Below are 21,023 nucleotides of genomic sequence, written 5' to 3'. Positions count from 1 at the left end.
GAAATCAAATTGCCAACATACGCTGGATCATGGAGAAAGCTAGGGAGTTCCAGAAAAACATCTACATCTACTTCTGCTTCACTGACTATGCTAAAGCCTTTAATTGTGTGGATCACAACAAACTGTGGCAAGTTCTTAAAGAGATGGGATTACCAGACCATCTTATTTATCTGTTGAGAAACCTATATGTGGGTTAAGAAGCAACAGTGAGAACTGGACACAGAACCACTGATTGGTTCAAAATTGGGAAAGGAGTCCGGCAAGGCTGTATACTGTCACCCTACCTATTTAACTTATATGCAGATCACATCATGAGAAAGGCAGGGCTAGATGAATCAAAAGTTGGAATTAAGATTACCGGGAGAAATATCAACAACCTAAGATATGCAGATGATACCACTCTAATGGTAGAAAGTGAAGAGGAACTAAAGAGCCTCTTAATGCAGGTGAAGGAGAGTGCAAAAGTTGGCTTGAAACTCAATATTAAGAAAACCAAGATCATGGCATCCGGCCCTCTCAATTCCTGGCAAATAAATGGGAAAGAAATAGAGGTAGTGACAGATTTTATTTTCCTGGGCTCCAAAATCACCGCAGTTGGGGACTACAGCCAAGAAATTAAAAGACGCTTGCTCCTGGGGAGGAAAGCTATGGCAAATCTAGACAGCATACTAAAAAGCAGAGACATCACCCTGTCAACAAAAGTGCATATAGTCAAGGCCATGGTTTTCCCAGTTGCAATGTATGGCAGTGAAAGTTGGACCATAAGAAAGGCTGAGCGCCAAAGAATTGAGGCCTTTGAACTATGGTGCTGGAGAAGATTCCTGCGAGTCCCTTGGACTCCAAGGCGATCAAACTGGTCAGTCCTAGAGGAGATCAACCCTGACTGCTCTTTAGAAGGCCAGATCCTGAAGTTAAAACTCAAATACTTTGGCCACCTAATGAGAAGGAAAGACTCACTGAAGAGCCTAATGCTGGGAAAGATTGAGGGCAATAGAAGAAGGGGACGACAGAGAATGAGGTGGCTGGATGAGGTCACTGAAGCAGTAGGCGTGAGCCTAAATGGACTCCAGAAGATGGTAGAGGACAAGAAGGCCTGGAGGAACGTTGTCCATGGGGTCGCGATGGGTCGGACATGACTTCGCAATTAACAATGTATGTAAATAACATGGAATATTTTAAATATAAATTTTAAAAAATCATTAAAAATGTAATCTGGGCTAGCAAGAGGGAGCCAATCACGTCTTTGTTGACCTTTTCTGTTGTTGTTTTTTTGGGTGGGGGGGAGGAGAACTCCTAGATATTATCAACTTCTGATTTGACATTGCTTTCTCATTCAAAATGCCAACGATCTCATTGGGCCACCAAGGTCAGGAGCTACAGTACGAAAGAATTATAGCCATTGACAGATTTGCGTCTCTGCTTTTGCTTAATTCTAAGGGGGAACGATCTTGGTAGTTCTGCTGTACTGCTGTTTTGGCAGTGGTTTGCTCTCCAAGCTTGTTTCCATTTAGTTTCTTGGTTTTGTTTTTTGTTTTTTTTAAACAAGCTTGGAGAGCAAACCACTGCCAAAATGCAAAAACCCGTGCAGCGAGTATTTTCTATTATTTCACTAGACCAGCGTTTCCCAACCTTAGGAACTTGAAGATGCGTGGACTTCAACTCCCAGAATTCTGGGAGTTGAAGTCCACGCCTCTTCAAGTTCCTAAGGTTGGGAAACGCTGCACTAGACTACCGTAGCCGGGCTGCAAGAATCCGGAAGACCCTGAAAAACAGATGCAGAGAAAGCCGGCTCGAGAGCCGCCTTTGCAGCGTAAACCGGGCAGCTTCCATCGCAGTCGTTACGACCAAAGGCTTTCCTCCTTCCAGGGACCGCCCCCTTTCGAACTCCGCGCATGCGCCTTGCTTGACTCAAAAAGTAGGCCGGCGCTATTCGCGGCCTTCCTGTCAGGGGCAAGATGGCGTCGGCGTCGGTCTACCGGGCTCTGGGATCTGTTGCTAACCGGGCTCTCCTTCGGGGCTCCTGCGCACCGGTGAGTCCGTGCCCGGTTGGACCCGCGGCAAAGGGGCGTGCGGGGGTGGGGTGCCTAGGGGAAAGCAGACGATTGGGGAAGACGGCGAAGTCCGCCAGGCTCTGCGTCGCCTCCTTCGCCGTCCGCGAAGGTCACAGCAAGGAAACGCCTGTCCGGCTCGGTCGATGGGTTGGCTTCCTCGGTCCGATCCGGTCCAGTCCGAATAACGGGCGTTCTCAGCCAAAACACCGGCAGATATTGATGCCCTTTGAGGATCGTCCCGACCTTTCTGCTCCATCAGGGGTCTTCAAACTTGGCCCTTTTATGACTTGTGGACTTCAACTCCCAGAATTCCTCAGCCAGCTTTGCTGGCTGAGGAATTCTGGGAGTTGAAGTCCACAAGTCATAAAAGGGCCAAGTTTGAAGACCCCTGATTTACACGTTTGAGCTTTTCGTGGACCGAACAGATCGCGATCAATCGGAGCCACTGAACAAGGGCCGAAGGCTCAGCCGGTCTCCTCCGTCCTTCACCCACGACGAAGGTTGAAGCATCCCGCCTTCCCTCGCCAGCACATTGCGCGGCTTGTTTTGGCAGCAGAGTAGTATAATGGCAGGGCCTGGAGCACCTTCTTTCCAAATGTTTTCGGCCCGTTAGCCTGCGTACCAGCTCTTTCCCGGTATTGTCCATTTATATTCTAAAATTGGATAGCGATATTAAATCCAGCCTAATTAAAATCAGGAGGACTTCTAAAAGACGGCAGCTCAAATCTAGTAGGCTGTTTGGGATGCAGAAAGACAAGGGGGGAAAGTTGCTGCAGTGCAACTTACTGTGTTCAAGGAAGTTAACTGTTGTCTACAATACAGGGAGTGCAGAATTATTAGGCAAGTTGTATTTTTGAGGATTAATTTTATTATTGAACAACAACCATGTTCTCAATGAACCCAAAAAACTCATTAATATCAAAGCTGAATATTTTTGGAAGTAGTTTTTAGTTTGTTTTTAGTTATAGCTATTTTAGGGGGATATCTGTGTGTGCAGGTGACTATTACTGTGCATAATTATTAGGCAACTTAACAAAAAACAAATATATACCCATTTCAATTATTTATTTTTACCAGTGAAACCAATATAACATCTCAACATTCACAAATATACATTTCTGACATTCAAAAACATAACAAAAACAAATCAGTGACCAATATAGCCACCTTTCTTTGCAAGGACACTCAAAAGCCTGCCATCCATGGATTCTGTCAGTGTTTTGATCTGTTCACCATCAACATTGCGTGCAGCAGCAACCACAGCCTCCCAGACACTGTTCAGAGAGGTGTACTGTTTTCCCTCCTTGTAAATCTCACATTTGATGATGGACCACAGGTTCTCAATGGGGTTCAGATCAGGTGAACAAGGAGGCCATGTCATTAGATTTCCTTCTTTTATACCCTTTCTTGCCAGCCACGCTGTGGAGTACTTGGACGTGTGTGATGGAGCATTGTCCTGCATGAAAATCATGTTTTTCTTGAAGGATGCAGACTTCTTCCTGTACCACTGCTTGAAGAAGGTGTCTTCCAGAAACTGGCAGTAGGACTGGGAGTTGAGCTTGACTCCATCCTCAACCCGAAAAGGCCCCACAAGCTCATCTTTGATGATACCAGCCCAAACCAGTACTCCACCTCCACCTTGCTGGCGTCTGAGTCGGACTGGAGCTCTCTGCCCTTTACCAATCCAGCCACGGGGCCATCCATCTGGCCCATCAAGACTCACTCTCATTTCATCAGTCCATAAAACCTTAGAAAAATCAGTCTTGAGATATTTCTTGGCCCAGTCTTGACGTTTCAGCTTGTGTGTCTTGTTCAGTGGTGGTCGTCTTTCAGCCTTTCTTACCTTGGCCATGTCTCTGAGTATTGCACACCTTGTGCTTTTGGGCACTCCAGTGATGTTGCAGCTCTGAAATATGGCCAAACTGGTGGCAAGTGGCATCTTGGCAGCTGCACGCTTGACTTTTCTCAGTTCATGGGCAGTTATTTTGCGCCTTGGTTTCTCCACACGCTTCTTGCGACCCTGTTGACTATTTTGAATGAAACGCTTGATTGTTCGATGATCACGCTTCAGAAGCTTTGCAATTTTAAGAGTGCTGCATCCCTCTGCAAGATATCTCACTATTTTTGACTTTTCTGAGCCTGTCAAGTCCTTCTTTTGACCCATTTTGCCAAAGGAAAGGAAGTTGCCTAATAATTATGCACACCTGATACAGGGTGTTGATGTCATTAGACCACACCCCTTCTCATTACAGAGATGCACATCACCTAATATGCTTAATTGGTAGTAGGCTTTCGAGCCTATACAGCTTGGAGTAAGACAACATGCATAAAGAGGATGATGTGGTCAAAATACTCATTTGCCTAATAATTCTGCACTCCCTGTATGGGACAATTGTAAGTTTCTGCTGGTGTTTTACGATTTCAACCCATATGAAAATAAAAGCTCAAGTGGGTGAACTGGACATATGAGGAAACAGCCAAAGAACTTGTTCTCTCTGACTATCTTAAACTAATATTTCTCTCTATTCTGCTGCTGAATTCAGGCCTAACTGCCACGTATTTCTGACCAAGGCCCTAATTTTTTGAACTGATACCGTAAGTAGAAATTTAGCCGCAATGGATAATAACAAAATCTCTGCCCCTTTTAATTCAGCCATCACTGGTCACACAGTTCTGTCTGAAAAAAGTGGCAACTGCTATCAAGGAACTATTAAGGAATATATGGAAATGTTAATGATTTGAAAATTGGAATGTTAAGTCTTGTTAAGGAATCTTAGAACTATTTGTACTGTATGAAACATTCACACAACATACTGTAAGGTAGAATCTGTATGTTTGGTTTGAATAAACAATGTGGCTTTAGTTACTCAAACGAATGAGCATCATTTTAGCACACTCATTTGAATACATTATATGAACCCAAACTCAAGACATGTAAACTTTGTTAATATTTTAGCTTACGTCAGGCGTAATTGCTTTGTGATTATTTTATTTGGAAAGTATCAGCAGTTATGTCAAAAATCAGAAATTGCAAATTTGTATTTATCAGTTATTGTTCATATTCTACTTTGGCTGTCAATTTGGAAATACAGATCTGTGTTTTGAAAGCATAATTAATATTCTTGTATTAAATTGAATGATTATATAAATTATTCTGCATTGTAAAGTGAATTTCATGATAGTTTGCTTGAGGAAGACGTGTACTAAAATTATTTTCCAATTGTCTCTTTTGTTCCTCAGAGAAATATTAGATTGTGTTCAAAAATTCATTAATTTTCTTCCCAAAGTCATTCTGAATATGAGTTTTTGGTATAAGTGCAGTTTATTGGATAGCTTCTGAAATCTCATATATTTGCATGCTATTAATGTTTAGTTAATGTATTCCTTTTCCATAGAGTTTGGTGCCTGAATTTTTTTAAAAAAACATTTGCTTACTCTTGATTTGTGTCACAACTTACACATAAGACACTTGAAATTAAACTATATAACCCCAGAATAAAATATAATGTGTTACAGGTATTCTATAATTTTAGTGCATATGTTTGTTCTTTTATATTGTATTAAAAAAGAAACATTTTTTTAGCTATCCTTGCAGGGCTTGGTGAAAAGAGGAAGCACTGCAACCTATGCTAATGTGCTATCTAATCTTCCTGAGACCGAGGTTACTACTTTAGACAATGGCTTACAAATAGCATCAGAAAATTCAAACCACCCTACATGTACAGTAAGTTTTAATTTGGTTTTCTGAAAAATGTTGGAATCCCTGTTATTTTCATTGGGTACCTATTCAATTTTGGGGTGGGGTATCATCAGTACGCTGATGATACCCAATTTTTTTTCTCCACCCCGAACCAACCCAGTGATGCCCTCACCGTGATGTCCCGTTGCCTGGAGGCGGTCCAGGTTTGGATGGGGAGAAACAGGCTTCGTCTCAATCCTGCCAAGACTGAGTGGCTGTGCATACCGGCATCTTGGGTTAACCAGACTATTCCATCTTTTAACGATGGGGGGTGAGGTGTTACCCCCCGTTGATAGGGCTTGCAACTTGGGTGTCCTCCTGGATTCGCGGCTCAGTTTAGAAGACCATATAGGAGCCGTGACCAGGGGGGCTTTTGCCCAGGTTCGCCTGGTGCACCAGTTGCGACCCTATCTGGACCAAGATGCCCTACGCACAGTCACTCATGCGCTCGTGACCTCTTGTTTATACTACTGCCATGCTCTCTACATGGGGCTGCCTTTGAGGACCACTCAGAGGCTTCAGCTGGTGCAAAATGCAGCCGTGCGAGTTGTGATGGGGGTTTCCCGTTACTCCCATGTAACACCTCTGCTCCACGAGCTGCATTGGCTTCCGGTTGCCCTCCGGGTGAGATTCAAGGTGCTGGTGATGACCTATAAAGCCCTAAATCCCGATGGCCCCCGACCTTCGCACCTTTCGGCGAGATTTAAAAACCTATTTATTCCAGCAAGCCGGCCTGGCCTGATAGATTTGGGGTTTTATTTGTAGATCTGGGGTTTTATTTGTTTTATTGTTGGTTTATTGTATACTTACTTTGCTCTGTACACCGCCCTGAGTCCTCCGGGAGAAGGGCGGTATATAAAACGAATAAATAAATAAATAAATGGCTTGGGTCCGGGATATCTGAGGGAACACCTGCTGCCAGCATCAAGTTCCCTTCGTCCTGTGCGCTCCCACAGGGAGGGCCTTCTCAGGGTGCTGCCGGTAAAAGAATGCCGGCGGATAACACCCAGGGGGAGGGCCTTCTCTGTGGGGGTGCCTGCCCTTTGGAACCAGCTGCCCGCGGAGCTTAGGACTGCCCCTGACCTTCAATCATTTCGCCGAGACCTGAAGACCTGGCTCTTCGAGCTTTCCGGCCCAGGCTGAATTTTAATTGGGGTTTTAACTGGGGTTTTATATTTTTTCAGGGATTTAGTTTAATCTTTTTTAATTGATTGATGTTTTATATACCCTGTAAACCGCCCTGAGTCCTACGGGAAAGGGCGGTATATAGATTCAATAAAATTCAAATTCAAATTCAAAATTCAATTCTGGTTTGATATTTTTAATGGAAGGAATGTAGTAAAACCTTTTACTAAAAGGTGTAAGTTTTCTTAAGATGCAGCTTACTTTATCAGAAGCATAGGTGGCTAGACTGATTATATTTATATATTTCCAATAGAAAGTAACTTCCCTAAAACCAACTTAGTGAATAGCAGACTCCAAAGTGAGTCTTTAATTGCTTCGAAGCTATTCAGAGAAATATAATCTATATTTTTATTTCAGAGAAGTCAGAGATTCCACAATAGAAAGGCCAAAAGAGCAGACAGATTTTTGAAATATGGTCACTATGTTGGATTCTTGGTGTTCTCTGAGCTTGGTTGTTATCCTGCAGATGGCTACCATTCCTACTTTTCCTTTCTTAATGTCTATTGACTCAGTGTATTCTAGAATTAATTTTCAGTTCAGTTAGAGCAGTTATAAAGCTCAGCTGGACTTGCAATTTTATGTTGTGCATTGTAATATGCTTTAGGTTACTTTGAAATTTCTTCTAGCACAGAACTTTTTCAGCAGAGTTGCTTACTTCATTAAAGGAATCCTTTCAGTGTAGAATATCAAAACAACTACAGGCATACCTTGTTTTATTGCACATTGCTTTTAGGCTAAATTCTGGTGTTACTTTCAGCCTCTGCTTAGATTTTGATTCATTGACTAGAAAAAAAACTGTTGGTATTGACACATGCAGTTTCTATATTTCTAGCCAAATTAAGGGAAGTTACTTAAATTGCAAGATAGAAAGATAGGGATTTAAAGGTATAATTTTTGTCTGTGCAAGTTGTTGCTTTCAATGGTCTATTATAATTCATTCAATTTGTATACCTGCCCATCTCAGGTGACTCTTGGTAGCAAAATAAAAATTAAAACAGTACCAAAATTAAAATACACAAAATACAATATCAGAGTACTTCCTATAAAGCTGGTCTGATTTTTAATATGTTTCATCAATTCTTTTTTTAATCAGGTAGGAGTATGGCTTAAGTTAGGAAGTCGTTATGAAACAGAGAAGAACAATGGAGTTGGGAACTTTTTAGAACACCTGGCATTCAAGGTGAGCTGCATGTGAGCTGCATGTGTGTTACCTACTGCTCTGAATCCAGAGAAACTTTAAAAGGATTTCTATATTTCAGAAACAGACTTAGTCATTATGTTGCTTTCCAGTTCGATTTAAATTTATTTGGGCATTCTTATTCCTAAGAAATTTCACGGTGTGGAGTCTTGGTGTTGTCTGAGCTTGGTGATATTCTTGTAGACATTTCATTACCAAACTAGGTAACTTTGTCAGTGCACTGTATGTCCTGATACTCTAAAATTTAAATTTATGTCTCTCTAACAAGCTGAAGTATATTTAAATGAAAAAGATTAAGGAACAAAAGCTACTATATAGATATATTATTTGTTCAGCTTAGAGGGGTTTTTTAAACGAAGGAACTAAAATTCTTGTATCATTTTCAGCTAACAAATCAATACATTTAAATGATTTTATCAAATAGGATTCATCATATGCAAGAATTTAAAGAAAATAGAGATATTGTAAAAGAGTACCTAGTCCAGGTTGTCTCCAGGAGTCAACAACTGATTTGAAGACTAGATATAACAGATAGTTCTAGCATCCTTTACCAATTACAATTCATTTTGAGCTTTGGCCTTTCTGATATCATCTGTGCAAGAACACAAACCTGTCATAGCAGATCAGGACTACAAAATCATGTTCCTTCACTTCTGCTTCTTAAGAATACAGTAGATGCATTTAGAAAAGTTTTTATTTGTTCTTGTTTTCTGCTCAATCTAGCTATGTCACTTGGGGGTAATACTTGTTAGGGATGCCTTCTTGAATTTCCTCCCAAACTCATATTCCTCTTCCTATTTTCTCAGTGAGGAAGTTCATTAGCTTGATGGGACATCTTATTGGCTGAAAACCAGAATTTTGATCCTTTAAATTTGTCTATTAGAATGAATGTAAGACCATCTCACCATATGCCACCTCAGGGTAGTCTTCTTTTAAACCAGAGCTTGTATTCTAACTTAGTTGATATGGCCTGTCATAGATCATATAGGAAGAAAATCCTTGCGATAAAGTGAACTTCATAAATTCTGAAATTGCTACAAACACTAGGGTTCTAAACATAGCATTGATTGTTGATGTTTTATTAGGGCACAAGTAAATACCCTTATGCCCAATTTGAAAAGGAAGTGGAAAGCATTGGTGCACATCTTGACAGCTACTACTCCCGTGAAAAAACAGCCTTCTATATGAAAATTCTACCCAAAGATTTGCCAAAAGGTAATGTGATTGTCTATGAGTTTGACAGAATTGCTTTGTATGCGTTTGTGCTTTCATTGAATACTAGTAGTAATAGTATTCTCTTGCATTACTATTGTGATTCTCTTCCATCGATAATAATACTAGTTTATACTTTCATAGCATTTGTCCTCTGAAGCAAAGGAGATGGGTGGTTGTAGTTAAAAATGAAAGTACTGCAGAAGAAGTGGACAATTAGTAGGCTAGGAGAGGAATTCATTTATGGGCAGAAGATGCCATAAATGCTCTCTTGTTGTTGTTGTTTTCTCACCCCAGAATGTCAAGGTGTCTTTTTAATGTAACATGACTTGATGATTCAAATAGCATGTCTTTTTTAGCAATTGAGCTTCTGGCTGATATAACACAGAACTGCAGCTTGGAAGAGTCTCAGGTTGAGAAGGAGCGGAATGTCATCCTTCAGGAGATGAAAGAATCCGATTCTTGTTTGTCTGATGTCCTCTTTGACTATCTTCATGCTTCGGCTTACCAAGGCACGGCTTTGGCCCGGACAGCTGAAGGGACAACAGCAAATATAAAGTGAGTTGAACACAAGTGACATGATTAAGACACAGAGGTTTTGTTTTCAGTCAGTTCACTGAAATGGAAGGGTGAGATATATACGAGACTATTTGGGTTGCAGATGTCTAAAGAACAATGTCCAAATAATATTGCACAGAAAAATAACAGGCCTTTATCTTAATTGCTACAGTATACATTAGGGAAACTTGAGTATTGGAGTTATAATTAAAGAGTCTAAACTAGTGTTAGTGAACCTACGATACACATGTCAAAGGTGAAACACCGCTACTTTTTGGATGACTAGGCAACATTTACCAACAAGTGAGAACAATTATTCTCAAAAGAACACTCTGTTCTCTGTTCTCTGTCAGTTTTCTGGGAATCTTTCATGGGGCAATTGGACCGATTTCCAAGGTTTGTGCCCCTTGGGCCTTTCTGAGTGGCAGTGGTGGCACTAGGACAACTTGAGGCCCAAGAGTCAGGTTAGGCATATTCCGAATTTTTGACATGCCAAGCTTGAAAGGTTTGCCTTCACTGCTCTAGCAGTATCAAGTCAGCTATGGCTAGTGTAATCATTGTGATACAGGTCTGAAATACAGAGATCTGCTTGCTTACTGCTATTTTTTGGCTTCCAAGGAAATATCGCTTAGTAGTTAAAGTAAATGTATACGTGTCCTGTGTATTTAAAAAATTGCCTACATAAATTATGACTGGTGGGGATAGGGTAGGGAAGTAGATGAAAAAAAAACATTGACAGTTTAATTTTTTAAAAAATTCTAGACCAGAATTCAAAACAATTATTTTTAAAAAGTATGGAAGTAACCTTTAAACTTGAGAGAGAGGCCTGTAATTGAAAAAGATTAGTAGAAGATCTTGCCTGGTGTTTCACAGTCTTTATATGCAGGGTATTCTTTATGGATTGGTTGTAGTTTTATTTCCAGATAAGACTGAAGGTGAGATTAAGATAAAGATAAGGTAACCGTTATTGTCACATTTTTCTGTGAACACACACTGGCACACATTAAAAAATGAAATTCTGATGCCTGCTGTCAAAGTCAAAGAACACACACACACACACACACACACACACACACTAATCATAGACCATTTAGAATACACAGTGGAAAAAAGAGACTTGAGAGTTAACAAGGTTGATACTATATGTGGTATAAAGCTATTACAGAATCTAGTTGTTCTGCTTCAGGTTCCGCGAAGCCTCCTCCCAGAAGGTAACAAAGAAAACCAATCATGGAGAGGATGTGTAGCGTCCCAGACAATACTGTGGACTCTGATCAAACGTCGCTTATAAGCCATGTCCTGGATAGGAGGAAGTGTCTTAATTTAAATCCAATGTATTGGATCTTATGCTAATACCCATATGGCTAAGGCATAATTATAAAGTGTTGCCTGTAGATCAGGGGTCCCCTACTCCCGGTCCCTGGACTGGTACCAGTCCACGGCATGCCAGCAACTGGTCCGCACAAACAAGCAAAGCGCCATCCACGGGATGTAGGCAGCACACAAAATCACACACCCTCCGGTCCATGGAAAGACCTCTCTCCGTGGAACCGGTCCCGGGTGCCCAAAAGGTTGGGGACCTCTGCTGTAGATAACTTACATGCACACATATACACATGTACTAGAGACACTATGACCCTTAATAAGGTGTTGCTTGGCTTTTTTTACCAGTTTTTTTTTTAAGAAAGGAAGTAAGTCACCAGGAGTGCTTGAATGGTTTTTTTGTGTTATATGCAGGAGTGAAATAAGTTTTATTGTTTTAAACTAGAGCTTGAGCTAAATCATTATTAGTGTCATCCTTTAAAGCAGGGGTTCTCAAACTTTGCCTTAAGCACTCAGAAACTGTTCTTAAAAATCTACAGCTAAGAACCCTTAATTTGCTTTTGATACTCTTTCCCAATCCAGACTCACTAGCATTAGATCCTCTCTCACTTTCAGCCCTGTATTTTATACTTTTAAACTACACACACACGTACAGTTGCACATTTGCAATTCCTTACTCACTGCAGACTCGTATCCCCTCATCTTTTCTCCTCCATCTCAGTTGCTTCTGCAAAATGAGATAAAAGAGCTTTGCAAGAATCTGGTCCACTCCAGGCATGATTACTGTTTAAATTAATTACTCAGATTTCATATACATCTATGGAAATGTCTGGTGTTATGTGGTAAACATATCTGTGCATCAAATGGGTAGGACTGCTCTGAGAGGATATGTGAGGAAGACACTCTAACTTTGTTTTAAATAATTGTGTTTTTCCCCCCCTCCCTTAGCATTTCTGAAATTAGTTCGGTATTATCCTCATACTGCTGAAGTTGGTATAAAACTAAGAGACACCTGATGGCTTGTGTAAAATCTTTCTAAGACACATTTAAGGGGAAAAATCCTGTCAGGGCCGGGAGCTAGCATACATAAAAGAAGCAAAACATTAGCGAATCCAACATTAGAACCAACATAATCCAAAGTGGAAACCTTTCCCAAATCATAAAATCAACTCCAGTTCCAGCTGCTACCTTGGACAGAAGAGCAAGATGGCATTTTGGATCTCCGGGCAGCTCCAGAAAGCTACTGTGTCTTTTTCAGTGATTTCATGGCTGCTCTACACAGATGCAGCCCAAATTAAAGAAGGCGGTTGGTTTAAAGGGCACCCTTGGGACATTCGACAGAACGATTTCCCTTTTGATTTCAGTATATGCTGCCCAGCCTAGATTATAGTACATAACATACATGTTTTTAAAAATGGGGGGGGGGGAAGAGTATAATTCTAATCTTACGGATGTCACATTCAACACAACACCGTACTTGGTACAAGTTGTAAACTATTGAAAGTATTACATTTCTTTTAGGAAATTGACTCGTGCGGATATAGCAGAATACATGGAAACTCATTTCAAAGCGCCTCGCATGTTCCTGGTAGCTGCTGGAGGTCAGTATAAACTAGCATTGTTACAAGATCATCTTTTATAAATTGGTTCTAGGATTGTTCTAGGATTGTAATCATGACTACCTGATACAAGCAAACAGCAACATGGGGTAGGATAGGGAACACATAGGGTCAGATCTCCCCATTAAAAGTTAAACTAAGTGGGAAATGCCCGTTTCTATTCTGGCAGAAGGAAGGGACTGGAAAAAATTGAGCATGGACAACTCTGGGGGATAGGTTATGCTAAGGGGAGTGGCCTCTACCGCTTCCACGTTTGGCTTTTTAACTGTTCTCCCCATTTTCTACCCCTTCCCAATAATTTCTACTCATAACAGTCTGTGCATGCCCAAAATGCTCTACTGGAGGAACCCCAAATAATGGATTTAAATTATAGGAAGGCAGAAGAAATCCTAATACTGGGAACAGTTTGACAATAGAACCAAAGGGCCCAGTGTAGAGAGCCACAGAGCTGTCCATGAGAAACTGCAGAAATAATTACCAGAAAATATGCATTAAGCCCTAGAAACAGAGAAAGAATGAGAAAGAAGCTTGGACTGGATCAACTGTAATTTTCTGGGGCATAAGAAGGAGGGGAGAGAAAATACGGACTTTTAAGATTCTGCTACAACTGCCCGTATCATGGTCTAACTTGTAGAGTCTGTTTCCTGATCTGGCCTGTCTCAATGGGCTGTCATCCAGAGAGATTTCACTGGTTATGTTCAAGAAAGTCATATATGGGGATGTTTTAATTTGGTATCAATTTGGAGAATAGTTTTGCAACCGTATAGCAAAGATTTCTGTTTTAGCAGAACACTCTTGGAAGTAACAATACTTACATTCCCTTTTTTCCCCCACTAGATGTTGTTCATAAAGAACTGGTGGATCTTGCCCAGCAGCATTTTGGCAATGTTCCTTTTAGCTACAAAGGTGATACCATGCCTATTTTGCCCAGAAGTCGTTTCAGCGGGAGTCAGGTAAGAGTCTTCCTGGCCTGTCGTTATCATAAAATAAAATGTACATGGAAATAATACAATATAAATTCTACTTAGATCATTTTTATTAAAGTGGCTTCTCGAATACGAGTGTGCTGATGATGCCCAGCTGTACATCTCCACTCTGGGCTGACCACGTAATGCCCCTGAGGTCCTTTCCCAATGCCTGGAGGGTCTGAATGGGGAGAAAGGCTCTGTGGCTCCACCCTGACAAGACTGATTGGCTGTGGATTTTAATGATTTTCTGCTCTGGAGATTTTCTATCCTTAACTCTGCCTGTGACAGCCTTTACTGTGATCTTGCCCATGGTAACTATTGCTTAAGTCATTTCCCATTTTGATTAATGTAATGCCCTCTAGGTGGGACTGCCCAGAATGCAGTGGCAAGGAAAGATTTTGGCATTTCTTGTTACGGTCATATCACATTGCTGCTCTGCAAGCAGTAGGGCTTCCAGTAGGCTTCTGACTATTAATTCATGGTGATGCTTATCGCCTATAGGCTTATCATCTATAAAGCTCTACATGGCATAGGGCAAGGCTCTCTGGGGGACCAGCTCCTACACTTTTTTGGTTCGGCCCTCCAGATCTATCAAAGAGAGTATACTCTGGATCTTCCCTATTAAACAGTGTCATCTTGTTGGACCCCTCTACAGTAGTGCCCATAGAATTATGGTATATACCATAAGTGGTAGTGAAGAGCATCTGGCAATTCTGTCTTTCTCTCCCCCCCCCTCCCCACCGAGTCTTTTGACCAGAATGTTAAGCAAGTTCTGCTGCTGGTGTAGGTTTTTGTCATCGAGGTGTATTTCCTTGTACACGGTCCAGTGTCACTGTTGAGAGAGGAGTAGCCATATAAATCATTTAAATGTGTGTCTGACCTTGATTAGTCTCCTCTCACAGTATACCTATTCTTAGCTATTCAACACTTCTGTGAGAAGTAGCTGCATATTTTACATCTGAAATACATTTAGCACTGAAGCAGGTCAGGATGTTAATGTTGACCCTGTTTTATGCTCATTTTTTCAGTTAAGTTCACTGCACAATTTTCTTAGCTATCACAGCAATAAGAAGGCTGGGTGTTCATGATTATCACAGTCACTCTGAATCCAGATTCGCTAATTTTTAAAAAGCGGGATGAACATATTTTAAAAATAAAACAAGAATTCTCTGTTTTTGTTTTAATAGATTAAAAAGGGGGAAATGTTATCTTTTTGCAAAAAGCTATGACTGGCCTTTTCATTCTCTTTCCTTGCCTCGTGTCCTTTTTAGGTCACAGCCAGAGATGATGAATTACCTTTGGCTCACGTTGCTTTCGCAGTGGAGGGGCCTGGCTGGGACAGTCCAGACAATCTTGTCCTTTTGTTAGCTAATTCAATCATAGGACGCTATGACCTTACCTTTGGTGGAAGTAAGGTAAGGCACAATGATTGGCACATTCATTTTGATTGATTAGTAAGTCAGTGTTGACACTTAGCAACCCGCATAGATAGATTTTCTCCGTGACAATCTGTCCCTAATGTGGTCCTTCAAGTCTTTGAGTAGTGCCCCCATCTCCATTGTAGCTAAATCCATCCATCTTGCTGTTGGTCATCCTCTTCTTCTCTTTTCTACCTTCTCTCCCTGCATTAGAGCCTTTCCTGAACGGCTGGGCCTTTGCATAATACAGAATGTCTGAAGTCCCTGATAATTTGTGCCTTGAGTGAGAACTCTGAGTTGACATGTATGATGATCCATTTCTTTTCTTGACTGTCCCTAGAATTCTCAGGAATCTTTGCCAACATGGGGAAATCCTTGTTCAAACTCCCCGCAAGCCATCCTGGTGATCTACTGCTGATCTAATTTCCCTAATGTTACAGATGGATAGCATAGCTAATATTCTGGTTTAACTAAAGTCCCTTTTTGCATTGTTTATTTTTTTCTAGGAATTCAGTTTTGTTGAACAGGTTTGCATTATGGTATCTGACTTCCGTGGCAAAGGTTTTTTTATGCCAAGTTTTAAGATATTCTGTAATCAATTAGGCTGTGTTACTTGTCTGGCTTAGGTGATTAATGTACTCATACGACTGAATAACAGCTATTTTAAATATAATGACTGTGAAGGAATACTTTGTTGGTTATGTCTGCATTTTTGCATAGTAAATTGTTCCTATCTGTTTATAGAATCTGTATAGCAAAATGGCTGCTGATTTTGCTGAGAAAAACCTCTGTCAAAGTTTCCAGACCTTCAACATTTCTTACTCTGATACAGGACTTTTTGGTTTCTATTTTGTCTCTGATCGTTTCAGTATTTTACATTCAAGTGATTGGGGAAGATATGAATGGTAAGGATAGTTTCATTTCTATTATGTTATTTTTATTTTGTAAGAAAACAGTGCTATATGGGGTTGCAAATGGACTTCAGGAGATAGTTCTCCAAGGATTAATGAAAAAAATATTTGGAAATGGGAAACGTGAAGTAGACTCAAAATAATCTCAAAAGCTGTTCTGAAAGTTTCTAGTATGACACAGTGTATTGCAACTTCCATATTAGAACCTAGTTGCATTTATTACGCCTCCACAGAGAGAGTTTTCGTTTAAATATCAGCCCTCAAATATACCAACCTTTCTGTTTCATCTGTCTATACCTTTGTACTGTGGTGGTCTTCTTCCTTCATCTTTTATGTAAAATAGCAAGTCTGACTTCACTGCTGTCAACAAGCATATGTTTTCTAAAGTGGAAGTGTCATTCAAATATGTATCACATTGGATGAATCTCTTTCTTCAACTCTGCTGCTTGTACAGGATGCGCATGTGCACTGATTTGCCTGAACACGACTTGGAGAGAGGCAAAAAGGTTCTTCGAAGGAACTTGGTGGCCCAACTAGATGGTATGTCTCCTTACACAGTTTCAGTTTTAACACCTCCTGAGCAGGTTTTTCTTTCTTGTGAAAAGTGTAACGAAAGTAACATTTTTTCCCCCTGAACTCTCTTATTTAAATCAGGGGTGTCAAACTGCTGGCCCGCGGGCTGGACACGTCGCAACGAAACCACGGCCACTCCATTGCCGGCAATGGAGGAAAAGCTCCAAGGCGTCGTGCGACGTCACATGACGTTGCGAGTTTGACATGTCTGATTTAAATGTTTGCTGGTCCGTCTTCTGTGCCACTCAGAAAGACAGCACATTTTAATATTTAAAATTAACCATTCTGCGGATGAACCGTGAAGATCCTTCTGCAAGCCCAGACCCTGCAGGTCTCTTATCTTCTTTTGAGTTGTGTAACTTCCTGTTCCTTTTGGCTTTGGAGAAGACACCTGTTAGTCTTCCCAGAAAATTTGTAGTCTACCATCCACTGTAAAGAAAATTATCTTATTAGCTCCAAACAATCAGGACAGTTTCTCAAAAAAACAGAAACGGCACTTTGGAAGCATAATGCGGTGCAGAATGCGGCCGTGCGAGTTGTGATGGGGGTCTCCCGATACTCACATGTAACACCTCTTCTCCGCGAGCTGCATTGGCTTCCAGTTGCCCTCTGGGTGAGATTCAAGGTGCTGGTGATTACCTATAAAGCTCTAAAGGGCATGGTTCCGAATTACTTACGGGAGCACCTGCTGCCGGCGTCATCTTCCCTTCGTCCTGTGCGCTCCCACAGAGAGGGCCTCCTCAGGGTGCCGTCGGTCAGAGAGTGTCGGCTTGCGGCCCCCAGGGGGAGATTATTCTCTGTGGGCGCGCCAGCCCTTTGGAATCAATTACCGGTTGAGCTCCGGATGTCTCCTGACCTTCGCTCTTTCCGCCGTGATCTGAAAACTTACCTATTTGAACAAGCCGGCCTGGTCTAATGGGTTTGGGGTATTTATTGTTAGGGCTTAATTAATTTAGTTTTATTTTAACTTGTGTATGTAATGCTTTTATTGCCCTGTACACTGCCCTGAGCCCTTCGGGAGAAGGGCGGTATAGAAATTCAATTAATAAATAATTAATAAATAATACTTTGGTTTTTTTATATGTTGCATAAATGTTACAAAAGCCATTAGAAGACACTCACCCTCTTCTGTGGAATACTGTTTCTGAAGATAATGCTTGCTGTCTTCTATTTCTATTGTATTTTGTATGGATTTATGCTTGTATATAAATATAGATGCACACACAGGGAAACCTCTTTTGGCACACTACTTGGAGAAGGGGGCAACACTATTCCCAAATGTTCCAAAATATATAAGCGTGTCATTGTGGCAATTTATAACGTGGATAATATTGTGACTACACAAATAATGCAAACTGTATAGTTTACTACATCTAATCTCATTGGCATGACTTTCCAGAAATGATGCAATTTGTGGGGAAATGACACGTATTACTCAAATGATATAAACCATTGCAGAAGTTATAAACTTAAGGTAAAAATAGTGTCAGTCAACTTCCAACTTCTTCATTTAGACGCTTTGGATGTTCAGTTATTTCTTGAATGGATATAACCTAATTCAGTCAGTCTTCATTTACACAGAATAAAACTAAGCTTCCAGAAACCAAAGTTCTTAGCCTCCTTAAATCATTTACAGAGCAGGACACAACAAGAAATCATTCCTGTGTCAATCCATAACTCTGTAGTTGGGTAATATCTTCATAAAGACCAATCAGTATCACACAGACTAGTATTAGAACTCATAAAAATGTATTGAATATTTGTATTGAATATTTATGAAGCAAATTGTTTCAAAATTAGGAAAAAACAAGACTAAGCTTACTATTTCAGCAATGAAATTAAGTCTCCAAATGGAAAATGTAAATATAATAATATTTTGTTAATGGCAGTTGTCATTGGTGCAGGATTACACCTAGTATTTGCAGTGGGTTTTCAGAGTTGGAAGCAACCATTGTCTTTATCCTTCAGTGCTAGGTGTAGCCTGATAGTAATGATATCTACCACTAAAAAATATTCGGTCCACAATTTCTGTTTTGAGACTAGCTTTAAAAGGCAGGTGGTTGACTCATACATCTGGCCCAAGCACCAGCTCTTCCTCATCTTCTGCCTTTTTGTAATATCATTGAAGAACTTCAAAGCTTATACACTAGTAACGTCATATAAAAAAGAAATTCCTGACTGCAGAATTTTTTGAATGTTACTCATTAGCAACGTGCATTGTTTGTGTATTGTAGAATCTGCTCCACCTCTTGAAGAGACACCTAATTGATTCCATTGACAGCTCACTATTATTTTGCAGGTACTACTCCCATGTGTAAGAGTATTGCGACCCAGCTAATGAGCTACGGTCGTCGGATACCTCTGGCAGAATGGGATGCCAGAATTTCTGTAAGTATTACTGTTTTGTTTGATGAAAGAGGGAGCTTCATTTTACTAATCTTCTTGCATTCCTGGATTGTAGTCCTTGCTGTTGATACAGTAGTTATTTGCGTAACTGTTTGATAAATGCTAGGACACAGCTTCCTACTCAGAATCAAGCATAGAGATGTCAGTTTTCTACAATTCTGAAGCCTGCCTTGCAACATATAAAAAAATAGATAGTTAGCAAATTGTCTAATTTTCCGCTGGGACTATATCTGTTTTTCTGTCATCTAGGAAATTGATACCCAAATGGTTCAGGATGTCTGCAGTAAATACGTGTATGACAGATGTCCTGTTGTTGCAGGAGTTGGTAAGTTATTATGCTTTGAGTTGTGATTGCTAAGGAAGGAGGAAACAATCTGTTGTTTAATTTAGTATGCTTAAAATGCTTCAGATTAACTTTGCCAGATCATATTCTGATTATTTATGACAAAACCGAATTGAGTATAAACCCAGATCTGCATGCCACCCTTCATACAATCCCACTGTAAGACAGCCGTAATGCAATTGGACTCTAAAGATGTTTGTGAAAATGTTATTTCTGAGATCAAATTTGTCCTACGACATGAATTACCTGCTTGTAGTTATACTCTTAAATGTTAACCTGTCAGCCCAGGAAAGCTGTGCCTTGAAACCTACCTGAACAGGTAGCTGACTTAGAACTGCTGGTGATTTCTCCCATCATCCAGTGCAGTTGTTAAGGTTCTGTCTGAAGCTTTAAAGCAAACCTCTTTGAAGGCAGTTTCCAGAGAAATGGGAGATAAAATCTTCCTCACCCTCAAGTGCCAACTTCTTTCAAAATGTCTGACTTGGATTTTGATGCATTATTGAATCCAATTTATATTCAGAGGGGTTAGGCTATTTGGAAACCTTGAACAGAGTTGTGTTGTTACATCTGATCTGACAGTTGTTCATACAAGACCAGTAAAACCTCTGGTCTTGTGGAATTCTGGGAGTTGAAGTCCATAAGTCAGAAAGTGGCCAAGGTTGGGCATCCCTGATCTAGCGCCTCTCTCCTACCTTATTAAATAATGCCAGAGGCTTCTCTACACAGTATCTCAAACAAATTGCTTCTTTTTCAGGACCTGTTGAGCAACTTCTAGATTACAACTACAACCGCACTTGGACATATTTGAACCGTTACTAGGCCGTCCACTGCAAGATGGAGAGCCTGTGGATTGTCTGGATTTTCTTGTGGTCTTTTGTGTCCCACTGGCAAGATGGATCCCATACATTCTGTATAAAAATGCTTCATGACTATATAAGTGATATCAGAGAGAGCACAATAAATTTAAATGAGTTGGTATCCAGTATTTATGTTGATGAGGTAATAAAAGTGAATTTTGGGGATTGAGGAATTAGGCTCGCACTTGTTTGTGTATCTATATTTAGCTTGGCCTTCCTATAACCTTAATTTAAATTGAAATATAAAAGGAGTTTTAAATAACTAGAGATATCCCTCGTTTTGCATTGGTACATAACACAGACTTCATTTCAGCTGCTCCATTCAGGTCGGCCATCCTTTCTGCCCCTAGAACACTATTGGATAAACTTTTCAAGACTACTAAGTAGATGTTTATAACAGAGAATACTTATTTTTGTTTTTTAATGTAAGTAATTTATTACCTCAACTTACAACCATAATAAAGCCTGGCAATTATGGTCACACATTGTGACAGTCATAAAGTAAGTCATCACATGATTGACCCAATTTTACTTTTGGTATGGTCAATGGTCAACACCGTGATCATTAAGCAAACACTTTATGGCTGGGTTTTGTCAGAAACCAGTGTAAACACCAGATTTTGGCCCAAAAAAAATATTGCTTCACATGACTGTGGGACACT

The 21,023-nt window shown here is 40.4% G+C and overlaps 1 protein-coding gene across 1 annotated transcript; it reads left to right on the top strand.

Moving 5' to 3' along the window:
• Window positions 1-1,937: 1,937 nt before the first annotated feature.
• Window positions 1,938-20,487, top strand: UQCRC1 (ubiquinol-cytochrome c reductase core protein 1). The gene is made up of 13 exons (XM_083356624.1): window positions 1,938-2,030; window positions 5,635-5,775; window positions 8,069-8,155; window positions 9,259-9,388; window positions 9,745-9,943; window positions 12,788-12,867; window positions 13,723-13,838; window positions 15,125-15,268; window positions 16,016-16,176; window positions 16,637-16,722; window positions 19,055-19,143; window positions 19,411-19,486; window positions 20,259-20,487. Exons 1-13 carry the CDS (start codon window positions 1,956-1,958, stop codon window positions 20,321-20,323), a joined length of 1,449 nt encoding a protein of 482 aa, XP_083212750.1. The 5' UTR covers window positions 1,938-1,955; the 3' UTR covers window positions 20,324-20,487.
• The last annotated feature ends 536 nt before the right edge of the window (window positions 20,488-21,023 follow it).

This window comes from Vipera ursinii, assembly GCF_947247035.1.
Source record: "Vipera ursinii genome assembly, chromosome: 2".
In the NCBI taxonomy this organism is placed as follows: domain Eukaryota; kingdom Metazoa; phylum Chordata; class Lepidosauria; order Squamata; family Viperidae; genus Vipera; species Vipera ursinii.
Note: the sequence above shows the minus strand (reverse complement) of the source record. Positions and strands in the feature narration are given on the sequence as shown.